The sequence below is a fragment of the Somniosus microcephalus genome, chromosome 33, assembly GCF_052327205.1.
Source record: "Somniosus microcephalus isolate GS21.2 chromosome 33, FLI_Smic_1.0, whole genome shotgun sequence".
NCBI classification, from domain to species: domain Eukaryota; kingdom Metazoa; phylum Chordata; class Chondrichthyes; order Squaliformes; family Somniosidae; genus Somniosus; species Somniosus microcephalus.
Genome location: NC_141019.1, coordinates 33,961,936 through 33,978,067, shown reverse-complemented (window position 1 = coordinate 33,978,067; position 16,132 = coordinate 33,961,936). Strand labels below are relative to the sequence as shown.

General features: G+C 51.5%; 1 protein-coding gene across 1 annotated transcript in view; it reads left to right on the top strand.

Annotated features, from left to right (window-relative positions):
- The window catches only part of cs (citrate synthase), a 66,250-nt gene extending 56,789 nt beyond the window's left edge, over positions 1 to 9,461 (top strand). The window contains exons 9-11 of the mRNA XM_085973006.1: positions 4,009 to 4,110; positions 4,935 to 5,144; positions 8,778 to 9,461. Of these exons, the coding sequence (XP_085829132.1) occupies positions 4,009 to 4,110; positions 4,935 to 5,144; positions 8,778 to 8,948 (483 nt within the window). The 3' untranslated portion in view covers positions 8,949 to 9,461. The remainder of the gene's footprint in view (positions 1 to 4,008; positions 4,111 to 4,934; positions 5,145 to 8,777) is intronic.
- Positions 9,462 to 16,132: the final 6,671 nt, after the last annotated feature.

Genomic DNA, 16,132 nt, shown 5'->3' with positions numbered 1-16,132 from the left:
CCCCCTGCTTTGAGTTCCGATTCCAGCCTCCCGCAGCCCTGTCGGAGACTGACGAGGGCCGAGGTGCAGCTGCAGATTGGGATTGCGCCGCCAATGGGTCCTGGGTGTGCCGTCTGCGTATTGGTGTGTGAAGCCAATTCGCGACGGTAGAAGCCATCACCAGCTGCAGGAACCCTACGCTCAAGTCCCCATCGTTAACGAGTTGATTCTGATGGTATTTGAATCTCCTCTCTTTTCCCCCTCCCCCCTTATTAAATATTATTTCCTGAAATACATTCACAAACTTGGCAGCGATGGTTCGGGGAACTTTGAGATAGACCCGGGGCAGCTCACCCTTCCACCTCTCACTCTGGAATCCGTGCGCACGCTGTCCTTTTTGTCTAGTTTAGTTCGTTTCACCGTATAAGCGGCGGGATTGAGGATTTTAAACGCTCTCTCGTCAACCTCAAAGGTGCAGAGTGTTCGCTGAATTTCCCTGAAATCGAAAGCGTGGTATATATGTTGTAAGCACCGCCTTCTCCAATTGATTTCTATGCTGATGGCAATTGGGGCAAGTGTCAATCTCCCGGTATAAACGGTTTCCCGCTACAAGTGCTGGGGGCTGCGTTACACCAGGGAGTGCCGTTGGCAAAACCCGTCCCCACCCCCCAAAACCTAGGCTATTGCCAGAAGGAGAGATGAGAATTTGTCTTTACGCAGCGAGTTGTGGTGATGGAGACTGCACTATCTGAAAGGGAGCAGACTCGATGGTAACTTTCAGAAGGGAATTGAATAAATAAACGAAGGGGAAATATTTGCAGGGCTGCGGGGCGGGGGCGGGGGTGGGGGTGGGGGGGGGGGGGGAAGAGTGGGGCAGTGGGACGAATCGCCTTATCTGAGGAAGGATGTTCTTGCCATGGAGGGAGTGCAGTGAAGATTCACCAGACTGATACCTGGGATGGCAGGAATGACGTATGAGGAGAGATTGGGTCTGTACTCGCTGGAGTTTAGAACAATGAGAGGGGACCTCATTGAAACTTATAAAATTCTAACAGGACTAGACAGACTAGATGCAGGAAGGATGTTCCCGATGGCGGGGGAGTCCAGAACCAGGGGTCACAGTCTAAGGATAAGGGGTAAGCCATTTAGGACAGAGATGAGGAGGAATTTCTTCACCCAGAAAGTGGTGAACCTGTGGAATTCTCTACCGTGGAGGCCAATTCATTAAATATATTCAAGAAGGAGTTGGATATATTTCTTAAGGCTAAAGGGGATCAAGGGATATGGGGAGAAAGCAGGGACCGGGTACTGAATTTGGATGATCAGGCATGATTGCATTAAATGGCGGAGCAGGCTCGAGGGGCCGAATGGCCACCTCCTGCTCCTAACCTATCCTATCTTCTATAGCTCTTTCTACGATCAGCGTCTACTGGCGTTTAACTAGTCTGTTCCTGGACTCTGCCTTGCTAGATATTGAGGGGCCCCCCTCAATCTGCCTTGCCTGTACCTGCGATTGATTGGCACTACTGTATTGAAGCGAAGTGTGTTTGTGTGTACTTGCCTACATTCCTCGAGGATTTGATGTCGATACTCTGCCTGCTTATCGATCGGTTACAACAGTAAGTTGCCCGGTCGGCTTCCGATAACGAAAATTGGCCGTGTGGTTGACGGTAAGCAAGAAAGCTGCAGACTGCAGGAAGATATCAATGGACTGGGCAGGGCATTGGCAAATGGAATTCAATCTGGAGAAGTGTGAGGGTAATGCCTTTGGGGATGGCTAACAAATGGTAGGATGCTGAAATGTAGAGGAACAGAGGGACCTTGGAGTGCATGTCCACAGATCCCTGAAGGTAGCAGGACAGGTAGATAAGCTGGTTAAAGAGGCATACGGGATACTTTCCTTTATTAGCCGAGGCATAGAATATAAGAGCAGGGAGGTTATGCTTGAACTGTATAAAACACTAGTTAGGCCGCAGCTAGAGTACTGCGTGCAGTTCTGGTCACCACATTACAGGAAAGATGTGATTGCACTGGAGAGGGTACAGAGGAGATTTGCGAGGACTGGGGAATTTTAGCTGTGCGGAGAGATTGGAGAGGCTGGGGTTGTTTTCTTTGGAACAGAGGCGGCTGAGGGGACATTTAATTGAGATGTATAAAATTACGAGGGGCGTAGATAGAGTGGCTAGGAAGGACCTATTTCTCTCAGCAGAGAGGTCAATAATCAGGGGGCAGAGATTTAAAGTAATTGGTAGAAGGATTAGAGGGGAGTTGAGAACTTTTTTCACCCAGAGGGTGGTGGGGGTCTGGAACTCACTGCCTGAAAGGGTGGGAGAGGCAGGAACCCTCACCACATTTAAAAAGTGCTTGGATATGCACTTGAAGTACCGTAACCTGCAGGGCTACAGACCAAGAGCTGGGAAGTGGGATTAGGCTGGATAGCTTTGTGTCGGCCGGCACGGACGCGATGGGCCGAATGGCCTCCTTCTGTACCGTAAAATTCTACGAAGGCCCCTCGAATGCGACACGTGTGCACGCACGCGCGGGACGCGAGCCAGTATTTGTTTCTGGGATGGATAGATTGAATCTTGGGAGCAAATACAATAAAGTAAATGTAATAGTTCCTCAGATAGCAAACAGCAGCTGGTAATGTTTGTGGAGTGGTTTATTTTTAGGTTGTTGGCGCTGAGGGCCAACACGCACAGATACTGGTTCACACTGAAGGTTAACAGTGGGCAGCACTGTTGCCTCGCAGCGCCAGGGACCCGGGTTCGAATCCGGCCTCGGGTGACTGACTGTGTGGAGTTGGCACATTCTCCCCGTGTTTGCGTGGGTTTCCTCCGGGTGCTTCGGTTTCCTCCCACAGTCCAAAGATGTGTGGGTTAGGATGATTGGCTATGATAAATGGACCCTTAGTGTTGGGGGGATTAAATACGTGGGGTTACGGGGATAGGGTGGGATATGTGTTGGTGTAGGGGTTACGGGGATCGGGTGGGATATGTGTCGGTGCGGGCTCGATGGGCTGAAATGGCCTCTCTCTGCACTGTGGGGTTTCTGTGGAACTGAACAGATGCTGCCTGACCAGCTGGGTGTTCCCAGCACTTTTCTCTTTAGATTGCCAGCATCCGCAGTATTTTGCTTTTTGTCGTAACGCTGGTTATTACAAGTTCCTTGAGACTGAAATGAATAAATTAACTACATGAAAGCTCAAGTTCCTGCAACACACTTGGCCCCGATCATAGAACAACACAGCACAGGAGGAGGCCACTCAGCCCATCGTGTCTACCGGCTCATTGAAAGAGCTCTCCAATTAGTCCCGCTCCCCTGCCCTTTCCCCCAAAATACGACAGATTTCTCCCTTTCAAATATTTATCCTATTCCCTTTTGAAAGTCACTGTTGAATCTGCTTCCACTGCCCTTTTCTCCCTCTCTACTCTGATCAAAACCCCTCGTAATTTCCAACACCTCTATCAAATCTCCTCTTAACATTCTCTGCTCTAAGGAGAACAACCCAGGCTCGTGCTGGTGTTGTGGGTTCTGAAACCCCCCCCCCAATACTTTTTCATTGGGCCGCACAGATCTCAAAATGCTCGGCAGACTGTCTTTCCCCCCCCCCCCCCCCCCCCCCCGACTGAAACTCCTCCGGTGCTTGCCCACATAAAGCTGGGCTGTGCGGCTAGATTAGAAACCTGCTGTTAGCTGCAGCACTTCTGGTGGTATTTATGAAGGTCAAGTGACTGTTGGGATTTTGCGTAAATGATTTAGGACCTCGATGTGTCCTTCACAGTGTGGACTGTGGCGAGCGGCTGCAATGCAAAGCTTGCAGTAAGCCTGCCTTGGCTGCTCTCGCCTCCTGGGCTCTCGTTCCCCCTGAGCTTCCAACACTCACTCCCCCGGGCAAGGAACTTAAATCGAGCGACCGGTTTGAGGCGGGGCTTACGCACTTGACGGTCACGCGTGTGCCCTGCCGTTGTGCAGGAGGTTTGAGGCAGGGGTTTACACTGCTCACGTGTGCGCTTTGCCCTTGTACAGGAGGTGCTGGCCTGGCTGACGAACCTTCAGGCTGACCTGGGCGGTGAGGTGCCGGATGAGAAACTGCGGGACTTCATTTGGAACACGCTGAATTCCGGCAGGGTGAGTTGAGGGTATCCCCGACGTGTAGATACCTATTTATAAACCTTGGCTCTTTGAGTTTCGCGGCCAATCGCAGTGCACCGTGCCCTTGTCCCCGCAGGACGTCGCAAACCCCTTCACAGCCAATGAAGCACTTTAGAAGTGGAGTCACTGTAGTAATGGAGGAAACGCGGCAGCCAGTTTGCGCACAGCAAGCTCCCACAAACAGCAGTGTGATAAATGACCAGATCATCTGTTTTAGTGATGTTCGATTGAGGGATAAATATTGGCCCCAGGACACCGGGGAGATGAAATAGTGCCTTGGGATCTTTTACATCCACCCGAGGGGGCAAATGGAACCTGGAATTAACATCTCATCTGAAAGACTGCCTCTCGGACAGTGCGGCGCCGAGCTCCCTCGGCGCCGCCCCTCGAGTGTCGGCCTAGATTTTGTGTTCGGGTCTCCAGAGTGCGACTTGAACCCCCAACCTTCTGAGGAGAGTGTTGCCCACTGAGCCATGGCTGACATAAGGAAGGTAAAGGGTGATGGGGCAGGGCAGTAAGAAACTGTTTCTAACAAATTCGGCACTCCAATTCTCTCCTGCTCGGGTGATACCCCTCCCTCACTGGGTGACTGCTCCCCCCGCAGCCAAGCGGCTGTTTTTTTGAGAAACTTGACGGAGAGTGAAGAGGAGCTCTGAGCCCTACTCGTGCTCCGTGACAGCGAGGGGTCACCTTAGATCAACTGGGGCGCTGGGTTTTCTGCGTCCCCTGCCCCGTGTCGCGGACGAGGTCAGCTAACTTGAATTTGTTTTTCTTAAAACGTTCGGCTCCTCGGCTTTCAGGTGGTTCCTGGTTACGGCCACGCCGTTCTCCGCAAGACGGACCCCCGCTACACTTGCCAGAGGGAATTTGCCCTCAAGCACCTGCCAAACGACCCTATGTTCAAGCTGGTGGCTCAACTCTACAAGATCGTGCCCGGGGTGCTCCTGGACCAGGGCAAAGCCAAGAACCCCTGGCCCAACGTGGACGCGCACAGCGGAGTCCTGCTGCAGGTGAGTGCCCGGGGTGGGAGCGCAGTGACGCACAGCGGCAGAGCAATGGGTGCCTCAGTTACCGCCCGACACCGTACACGCCTGTGGATACATAGATCAGCACAGCAGACCGGCCCTCCGAAAATAAAGCTCAGACTCCTGCTCACACTAACCTCGCCCGCGGTCCGTAAATACATCAGTCAACCTCCTTCCATCTCTACTTTCAGCAACATGCTTCGAATGAGAATTTCACACGACACTTGAGTGCACGGAACCGACTTTATTTACACAGCGTAGTTGATCAACAGAAAGAAGGACTTGATGGGCTGAGTGGCTGCCTTCTGTGTCCTATGACTCGCATTTCTCCAGCGCCTTTCACGACCACTGGACGTCCCAAAGCGCTTTGCAGCCAATTAAGTACTTTTTTTGGCGTGTAGTTGCTGTTGTAATGTAGGAAACACGGTAAATTTGCGCACAGCAATGTGATAATGACCAGATAATCTGTTCGTTTTTGTTATGTTGGTTGAGGGATAAATATTGGCCCCAGGACACCGGGGAGAACTCCCCCCTGCTCCTCTTCGAAATAGTGACCGTGGGATCTTTTACGGCCCTCAGAGGGCGGATGGGGCCTCGGTTTAACACCAAATCTGAAAGACGGCACCTCTGACAGTGCAGCACTCCCTCGGCACTGCGCTGGAGTGTCAGCCTAGTTTTATGTGCTCATGTCCCGAGTGCGGGACTTGAACCCACAACCTTCTGACTCGGGCGAGTGTGCTACCCAATGAGCCACGGCTGACCCTGCATCGGGTGCGCCTCTCTCTCTCTGTCTCTGTCTCTCCTCTCCCTACCTAGCCCTGGAACCCCTCCTTGTTCACCCTAGTTTACACTTCATTGATAAGGAGACCTTCGGACTTCTAGCTCTCGAGTGATTAACTACCTCCAGACTTGATTAGTTGGCTCTGGACGCTCCCAAGGGCAGATTGCTTATTCCACGTTGTAACCGGTGTCCAATCTATACCACGGTTAATTATCCCTCTGACTATATTTATTGCACTACTCACTAAAGTTACACGTTAATCACTCGTGGTCGATGTTCACTCCAGTCGAGTGTTTCCTTGCGGGTGATATGACACCTGAAGGGGAACACCATTATTATTCCCCCCCCCAATCGCTCACAGGCAGCAGCCGACAGTTCGTTCTCTCCTGCTGTTACTAGGCAGCCTGTTGCTCCCATCAACCAGTTATGGTTATACAGTTCAGTTCGATTAACTCTCAACTGTCTATCACCAACAAAATACATTGCCTTTCTGGATGTGTGCGAGTGGGGGGGGGTGGGGGGGGCAGGGAGTCCTGAACAAGGGGGCGTAACCTTAAAATTAGAGCCAGGCCGTTCAGGGGTGATGTCAGGAAGCATTTCCTCACACAAAGGGTGGTGGAAATCTGGAACTCGCCCTCAAAGCTGTTCAGGTCAATTTGAAATTGCAAAATTCAGACCAGTAGATTTTTGTTGGGTTAACGGATTTAGGGTTACAGAACGCAGACTAGTGGATGGAGTTAAGATGCAGATCAGCTATGATCTAATTGAATGGCGGAACAGGCTCGAGGGGCTGAATGGCCTCCACCTGTTCATATATTCATTCTCCTTTCAATTAGCTCATTCCTGTCAGTTCCGATAGCACTGCGGTATTCAGCTCGTCCTCAACATCAGACCTGGCTCGAAATCCCCTCTCTCTGTACCTACCGCGCTGGACTGTCTGATTTTAAATCCCCTCTCTCTGTACCTACCCCGCTGGACAGTGTCTGATTTTAAATCCCCTCTCTCTGTACCTACCCCGCTGGACAGTGTCTGATTTTAAATCCCCTCTCCCTGTACCGACCCTGCTGGACTGTCTGATTTTAAATCCCCTCTCTCTGTACCTACCCCGCTGGACAGTGTCTGATTTTAAATCCCCTCTCCCTGTACCTACCCCGCTGGACTGTCTGATTTTAAATCCCCTCTCCCTGTACCTACCCCGCTGGACTGTCTGATTTTAAATCCCCTCTCCCTGTACCTACCCCGCTGGACAGTGTCTGATTTTAAATCCCCTCTCTCTGTACCTACCCTGCTGGACTGTCTGATTTTAAATCCCCTCTCTCTGTACCTACCCCGCTGGACAGTGTCTGATTTTAAATCCCCTCTCTCTGTACCTACCCCGCTGGACAGTGTCTGATTTTAAATCCCCTCTCCCTGTACCTACCCCGCTGGACTGTCTGATTTTAAATCCCCTCTCCCTGTACCTACCCCGCTGGACAGTGTCTGATTTTAAATCCCCTCTCTCTGTACCTACCCCGCTGGACAGTCTGATTTTAAATCCCCTCTCCCTGTACCTACCCCGCTGGACTGTCGGATTTAAAATCCCCTCTCTCTGTACCTACCCTGCTGGACAGTGTCTGATTTTAAATCCCCTCTCCCTGTACCTACCCCGCTGGACAGTCTGATTTTAAATCCCCTCTCTCTGTACCTACCCTGCTGGACAGTGTCTGATTTTAAATCCCCTCTCTCTGTACCTACCCCGCTGGACAGTGTCTGATTTTAAATCCCCTCTCCCTGTACCTACCCCGCTGGACAGTGTCTGATTTTAAATCCCCTCTCCCTGTACCTACCCCGCTGGACAGTGTCTGATTTTAAATCCCCTCTCCCTGTACCTACCCCGCTGGACAGTGTCTGATTTTAAATCCCCTCTCTCTGTACCTACCCCGCTGGACAGTGTCTGATTTTAAATCTCCTCTCCCTGTACCTACCCCGCTGGACAGTGTCTGATTTTAAATCTCCTCTCCCTGTACCTACCCCGCTGGACAGTGTCTGATTTTAAATCCCCTCTCCCTGTACCTACCCCGCTGGACAGTGTCTGATTTTAAATCCCCTCTCCCTGTACCTACCCCGCTGGACAGTGTCTGATTTTAAATCCCCTCTCCCTGTACCTACCCCGCTGGACAGTGTCTGATTTTAAATCCCCTCTCCCTGTACCTACCCCGCTGGACAGTGTCTGATTTTAAATCCCCTCTCCCTGTACCTACCCCGCTGGACAGTGTCTGATTTTAAATCCCCTCTCTCTGTACCTACCCTGCTGGACAGTGTCTGATTTTAAATCCCCTCTCTCTGTACCTACCCCGCTGGACAGTGTCTGATTTTAAATCTCCTCTCCCTGTACCTACCCCGCTGGACAGTGTCTGATTTTAAATCCCCTCTCTCTGTACCTACCCCGCTGGACAGTGTCTGATTTTTAAATCCCCTCTCCCTGTACCTACCCCGCTGGACAGTGTCTGATTTTAAATCCCCTCTCTCTGTACCTACCCCGCTGGACAGTGTCTGATTTTAAATCTCCTCTCCCTGTACCTACCCCGCTGGACAGTGTCTGATTTTAAATCTCCTCTCCCTGTACCTACCCCGCTGGACAGTGTCTGATTTTAAATCCCCAGTGAGGGGCCGATGCTTTGGGAGGTAGGGGAAAATGAGGACAGAGTTTCAGCTCCCATTTCTTACTGCAGTCACTGTTCCCATGGCGCGCTGTTGCTATCTAGTGTTGGTATCCAGACATCGCACCCTATGCTTACCTGTTCAATGTTATTTAAATACGCACAATTCTAATGACTGTGTGCCTTTCTCTTTCTCAGTATTACGGAATGAAGGAGATGAATTACTACACGGTGCTGTTTGGGGTGTCGCGAGCCCTCGGAGTCCTCTCGCAGCTGATCTGGAGCCGCGCCCTGGGCTTCCCCCTGGAGAGACCCAAGTCCATGAGCACGGACGGCCTGATAAAGCTGGTGGACGCCAAGTCTGGATAAGCCCCCCCCCTGTTTGAAACTCCCCTCTCTCTCTCCCCCTCTCTTTTTCCCCCCCCCCCCCCCCACATCGTGAGGGAGCCAGCACTCTGACAAACCCCAGCACACACGTCAGCACTTGCGCTAAACCCGCTGAAGACAGGATAACCTGACGGATGAGATATTGTTTTATTTTCGTGGGGGGGGGGGGGGGGGGGGGGCTGCGGCGAAGGGAAGACGAGAGACACAATTGCAGATAGTGTTATAAGCTGAGTGGAGAGGACTTAATTTAATTATTGATACTTTTTTAATGTACGGGCTGTTTGTCTTAAGCTGCAGTTTGTACAGACAGGCGTGAGCGCACACACTCCTTGAGAAATTTGAGACGAGACAGACGGACCTCTAGCTGCAAACTGTCTCCGATACGGTCGTAGAGAGCGAGAGAGCTGTAAAACCTATTTGTGTAAATGTACTGATAATGTCTCATGCCTCAGGTTGTTCTGCATCTAAAATGGAAATAAATGTTTTTATTACTGAGTCAGTTCAAGCGCGTGGTACTTTCGTGTGAAGTCTGGGGGTGGGGGGTGATGCTCCGCACCCCATGACTACCAGCCTTCTGTCGCTGAGGAAGGAGGGAGGGCAGGCATCTGACTGTGTGCGGGAATCCTGGGCAATGCCACTGGGGAGCGTCTGAGGCCGTATATTTGGGGTGTTAAAAACCCCCACATTGAAACGTATAGATTCTGAGGGGGATTGACAGGGTAGATGCTGAGAGGTTGTTTTCCCCCCTGGCTGGAGAGTCTAGAACCAGGGGTCACAGTCTCAGGATAAGGGGTCGGCCATTTAGGACTGAGATGAGGAGAAATGTTTTCAGCGTTGTGGGGATCGGGAACACTCCACCTGAAAAGGCTGATTCCATGAATAATTTAAAAAGGGAGTTGGACGGGGACTTGAGGACGAGGCAGTGGCAGGGTTACAGACCAGAAACGGGGGTGTGGGACTGAGCGCGACTCACCTTTCGAAGAGCCAGCGCAAACGCAACGGGCCGAATGGCTGCCTCCTGTGCTTTGAGTTCCTATGATCGCTTCTCTCAAACAACTTCTCACAATTACTGTTTGAAGTGCAGGGACTAATGTAGGCTATCGCTGTATGATACAGCACAGGAGGAGTCCATTCTGCCAGTGCTGGCACTTCGCTACAAGAATCCCACTGCCCTGTCTCAATCCCCAAACTAATCCCGCTACCCTGCTCTCTCCCCATAGCCCTGTATCAATCCCCAAACTAATCCCACTGCCTCGCGCTCTCTCCCCATAGCCCTGTATCAATCCCCAAACTAATCCCACTGCCCCGCTCTCTCCCCATAGCCCTGTATCAATCCCCAAACTAATCCCACTGCCTCGCGCTCGCGCTCTCTCCCCATAGCCCTGTATCAATCCCCAAACTAATCCCACTGCCTCGCGCTCTCTCCCCATAGCCCTGTATCAATCCCCAAACTAATCCCACTGCCCCGCTCACTTCCCCATCGTCCTGTATCAATCCCCAAACTAATCCCACTGCCCCGCTCACTTCCCCATCGTCCTGTATCAATCCCCAAACTAATCCCACTGCCCTGCTCTCTCCCCAAAGCCCTGTATCAATCCCTAAACTAATCCCACTGCCCTGCTCTCCCCAAAGCCCTGTATCAATCCCTAAACTAATCCCACTGCCCCACGCTCTCCCCATAGCCCTGTATCAATCCCAAACTAATCCCACTGCCCCGCTCTCTCCCCAAAGCCCTGTATCAATCCCTAAACTAATCCCACTGCCCTGCTCTCCCCCCATAGCCCTGTATCAATCCCCAAACTAATCCCGCTTCCCCGCTCACTTTCCCCATCGCCCTGTATCAATCCCCAAACTAATCCATTGCCCTGCTCTCCCCAAAGCCCTGTATCAATCCCTAAACTAATCCCCCTGCCCCGCTCTCTCCCCATAGCCCTGCATCAATCCCAAACTAATCCCACTGCCCCGCACTCTCCCCATAGCCCTGCATCAATCCCCAAACTAATCTCTTTGCCCCGCTCTCTCTCCCCATAGCCCTGTATCAATCCCAAACTAATCCCACTGCACCCCCCCCCCCCCCATGACAACTGTATCCAACAACGTGTGTGTGATATGAAGGTATTTCACAGGAGTGTTAACAGACAAAAATTGTGGTGACTAAAAGCTGCTTCAGAGGTAGCTTTTAAAGAGGGTCTTAAAGGAAGAGGGAGAGGTTTAGGGAGGGAATTCCAGAGCTTAGGGCCCAGGCAGCTGAAGGCACGGCCGCCAATGGTGGAGTGATGCTCAAGAGGCCAGAGATGTCTGAACTGTTGCTATTGTTTCTCGCTCATCTACATGGAATAGGAGAGCGCTAGCTAACCCTGTTGTGTTGTCCAGAGGAAGGAGAGCCCTGGCTGATTCTCTTTACTCTCCCAGTCCCCTGCTAAAGCTATCGGGCAGCCTACTGCCTGCTCCACTCCCCCACTCCCCCAGGAATCAAAATATCCAACCCTTTGACTCAGTATTCAGTGCAGCAGAATCAAACATGAGTCTTCGGTGGTGAGGTTGATTATTTATTAGTCATGGAAAACAGTAAATTGCACCGTGGAGGTGAGGGGGAAATATTCAACCTCGAGTGTTGAACCAGCACCTACATATAAACGGGAGAGCACACACGCATGCACACGCTTCCACTGCCCGATTAAGGCTTTTGAGGCTATGTATAAAATGGAAGGCTGCCTTAGGGGGTGACCGGACCCTCGATCCCCGTTTAAACCCACCCCTCCCCATCTATTATTAAACGGCATGGTCTGGTTCGACGGCGAACACTGGTGAAGGGGCGGTCACGAGTCAGAGAACTAGGCTGGTGAAGATAAATACAGGGGGGGAAAAAAATCGAGCGAGGGGTGTCAAGTTTCACTCAGCAGCAGGGTACAACAATGAATGTCTAAAAGGCTGCCCCCCTTACCCTCAGGGTGCTGAGGGAGAAGGGGGTGCACACCACACACAATGTTAAGGGTTGGGGGGGGTGCTCCCTCATCGTGGGACACTGGGAGTGGACATCACTTATAGGATGCTGAGAGGGGGGGGGGGGGGAGGAGAAGAGAGATGTTGGGGTGGTCCCACTCACAGGATAGAAACATAGAAGATTGTAGCAGGAGTAGCCCATTCAGCCCCTCGAGCCTGCTCCGCCATTCAATGAGATCATGGCTGATCATCCAAACTCCGTATCCTGTCCCTGCCTTCTCCCCTTGATCCCTTTAACCTCAAGAAATATATCTAACTCCTTCTTGAATATATTTAATAAGATGGCCTCAACTGCTGTGTGTGGTAGAGAATTCCACAGGTTCACCACTCTCTGGGTGAAGAAATTCCTCCTCATCTCTGTCCTAAATGGCTTACCCCTTATCCTTAGACTGTGACCCCTGGTTCTGGACTCCCCGACCATCGGGAACATCCTTCCTGCATCTAGTCTGTCTAGTCCTGTTAGAATTTTATAAGGTTCGATGAGATCCCCTCTCATTCTCCTAAACTCCAGTGAGTATAAGCCCAATCGACCCAATCTCTCCTCATACGTCATTCCTGCCATCCCAGGTATCAGTCTGGTGAATCTTCGCTGCACTCCCTCCATGGCAAGAACATCCTTCCTCAGATAAGGTGACCGAACTGCACACAATACTCAAGGTGTGGTCTCACCAAGGCCCTGTACAACTGCAGCAAGACATCCTTGCTCCTGTACGCGAATCCTCTCGCTATGAGGGCCAACATACCATTTGCCTCCTTAACCGCCTGCTGCACCTGCATGCTTACCTTCAGCGACTGGTGCACAAGGACACCCAGGTCGCATTGCACTTCCCCTTTTCCCAATTTGCCATTCAGATAACCTGTTTTTGCCACCGAAGTGGATAACCTCGCATTTATCCACCTTGTACTGCATTTGCCATGCATCTGCCCAATCACCCAACCTGTCCAAATCATGCTGAGGTGGGGGGAGAGACAGACATTGGGGTGGTCCCCGCTCATAGCTGCGACGGATTAAAGTGGTTCTCGTGCACCAGGAAAACAATACAATGAGGTAGTGCCGGTTGCTGGTGGTCCAGTCCTGCTCCATCCACATCAGTCTTGTGCTCAGGGTATTTCTCTCACCCACACTTGTGGCAACTTTCCCCCTTTATAAATTCCTCTGTCCACATTTATAATGGAAACGGTCTATGTAAACATGTCACGCTGTAATTAAACTCTCCTACCAGCGGGTGGCCTCAGTTCTGCATCTTCCGCTCCGCAGCCTGTACTGGAAAAGGAGGAGGCCATTCAGCCCCCTCGAGCCTGTTACATTAGGAACAGGAGGAGGCCATTCAGCCCCTTGAGCCTGTTACATTAGGAACAGGAGGAGGCCATTCAGCCCTCTCGAGCCTGTTACATTAGGAACAGGAGGAGGCCATTCAGCCCTCTCGAGCCTGTTGCAGGAGGAGGCCAGTCAGCCCCCCCTCAAGCTTGTTACATTAGGAACAGGAGGAGGCCATTCAGCCCCTCCAGCCTGTTACATTAGGAACAGGAGGAGGCCATTCAGCCCCTCAAGCCTGTTACATTAGGAACAGGAGGAGGCCTTCCAGCCTGTTCTGCTATTCAATTAGATCATGGATGATCTGTATCTTAACTCCATTTACCTTTTTTCCATAACCCTCAATCCCCTTACCCAACAAAAATCAATCTCCGTTTTGAAATTTTCATTGAGCCCCAGTCTCCACGCCTGTTTTGGGGGCGAGAGTTCCAGGTTTCCACCACCCTTTGTGTGAAGAAGTGCTTCCTGACATCACTCCTGAACGGCCTGGCTCTAATTTTAAAGTTATGCCCCCCCTTGTTCTGGACACCCCCCACCAGAGGAAATAGTTTCTCTCTAATCAATCCTATTCGAATCCTTTAATCATCTGAAACACCTCGATTAGATCGCCGCTTAATCTTCTACACTCGAGGGAACACAAGCCTAGTCTGTGCAACCTGTCCTCGTAATTTAACCCTTTTTAGCTGCCGGGGTATCATTCTGCTGAATCTGCGCTGCTCCCCCTCCTCTCCCCGCCAGCGCTGATTCACCAGAATTCTAGTACAGAAAAACTCCTACTCTCCAATCATCTCTACTTCTCAAACTGGCGCAGGTTTTGCTGTTGAACCATCAATAATTACAGTATATAAAATCACAAGTATTATATAAAAATATGGACAAAATCTGTGTCTGTAAAATGGGAACTGGATTATGTCTGGGCTTCCTGGCATGATTACTACCTCTCTACCCGCTACCCCCCACCCTACCCAACCCTCTAACCCACCCCACTTCACCGGAACACTACACTCGGGTGTGTCTGTCTGCAATAGCAAGGGCGATTGCCGAGTAATATAGAATTGCTGCAATATTGTGTGTGCAATGCCTGCAAGCGTGTCACACTCGCCTCCCGTCACACTTGGCCACGGTGTTGGGAAACACCTCCCCTCGTTCTTCCGGCACACCTTCCAGGTGCCGCAGACGCCGTCACGAGCCGAAACCGGTGACTGAAATCTACGAGTTGCACTGCTCCTGCTCCCGGGCAGTGACGAGTGGAGTTTCCGAGGTCGAGCCTTTAAAAGGGACAGGGCCCAGTTTAAGAGATTAAAACCTCACAGCCGCACCCTACCAGATCTGCTGCCGGCCTGTTTATAATCTAGATCTTGTTCAGCGGAGAGAGGGGGAAAAAAAAAACAACAGTCCAAAGTCCGGCTGGGTCACGATGTGTGTTAGACTTCCAAATTCCAGCTACAACTCAGGACGTGACATTCCATCCGTTCTCTACTCTTATCGGTTACATCCTACTCATTCCACACACACACAGCCCCAATCACTGTCTCCAATGCCTCTTCCATTTACCTCATTTCCTGAGTGCAATATACAGTACATTGCAGACCAGGTGCCGTCCCGAAAGGACGGTTAATCGGGCACTCGGTCTCCCCACCCCCCAGACCCCTTGTGCAGGAGGCTGTCAGTGTATGGGGCTAATTTTCTACTTTTTGGGGAGGAAGAGGGAGGCAATTACTTGCCCCATTGGTAACCGGGGAGTCGAGGTCCTCCTCCAGATGGTGGGGTAACTGCCCCTTCCATTCGCACCTCACCCCCACCAACCCCAGAATCCGACTCTCCCCGATTCACAGTACAAAAAAACTGCGGCTGCCCCATCTTTGCCCATCCGTCTCTCTCTCTCTCCCCTACCGTGCAAGTGTCGCGTACGCGCCTCGCCGTGGAGGACAGCCCGGTTTAGAACCACGCACAGCCAGGGCAAGTGGCTGAATTTAACCCGTGTCTGGGGAGGGGGAGACGAAAAAGAAAGGGGAGAGGAATGAGAGAAAAAAGGAGATAAAAAAGAGAGAAAGACTTTGATCTGAACCCAGCTCTCCGGAGCATCGACTCCTGGGGCACGAGGGGCGGAAACAGTCCACACAATTTGAAAAGCAGCATCTCAGTTTCCAGTTATCCGTTCGAGACTCCCAAAACAAGCGTTCTACTCGGAGCTCTGGCACGGCGAGAGAGCCCCAGGTGGGCAGAGGAAATGCTTCAAGGACACCCTCAAAGCCTCCTTCAAAAAGTGCAACATCCCCACCGATACCTGGGAATCCCTGGCCCAAGACTGCACAAAGTGGAGGAGAAGCATCCGGGAAGGCGCCGAACACCTCGAGTCTCTTCGCCGGGAGCAAGCGGAAGCCGAGCGCAAGGAGCGCACGTCAACCCAAGCACCCCACCCACCCGCCCCTTGAACCACTGTCTGCCCCACCTGTGACAGAGACTGTAGGTCCCGCATTGGACTCATCAGTCACCTGAAAACTCATCTTTAGTGTGGAAGCAAGTCATCCTCGGTTCCGAGGGACTGCCTAAGAAGAAGATCTGTGCGGAGGGAAGAACACAGAGAGAGAGAGAGAGAGAGAGACAACCAAAAAAAACCCACACAGAAATGGCCGAGCTCAAAAATAAAAACACTACGGGTAGTAAACGCGGGGCAGTTCAGGCAACCGAGACTCGGCTCCTTGACTGCAGGGTTTAAAATGATGCCCAAAAATATAATCGTTTTAAAAAGGAGCGACACAGAGACATGTGTATGTAGACAGACACACACACACACGTATGCTCACATGGGCATGTGTAAATAAACACATGTACACGGCCACGTGTA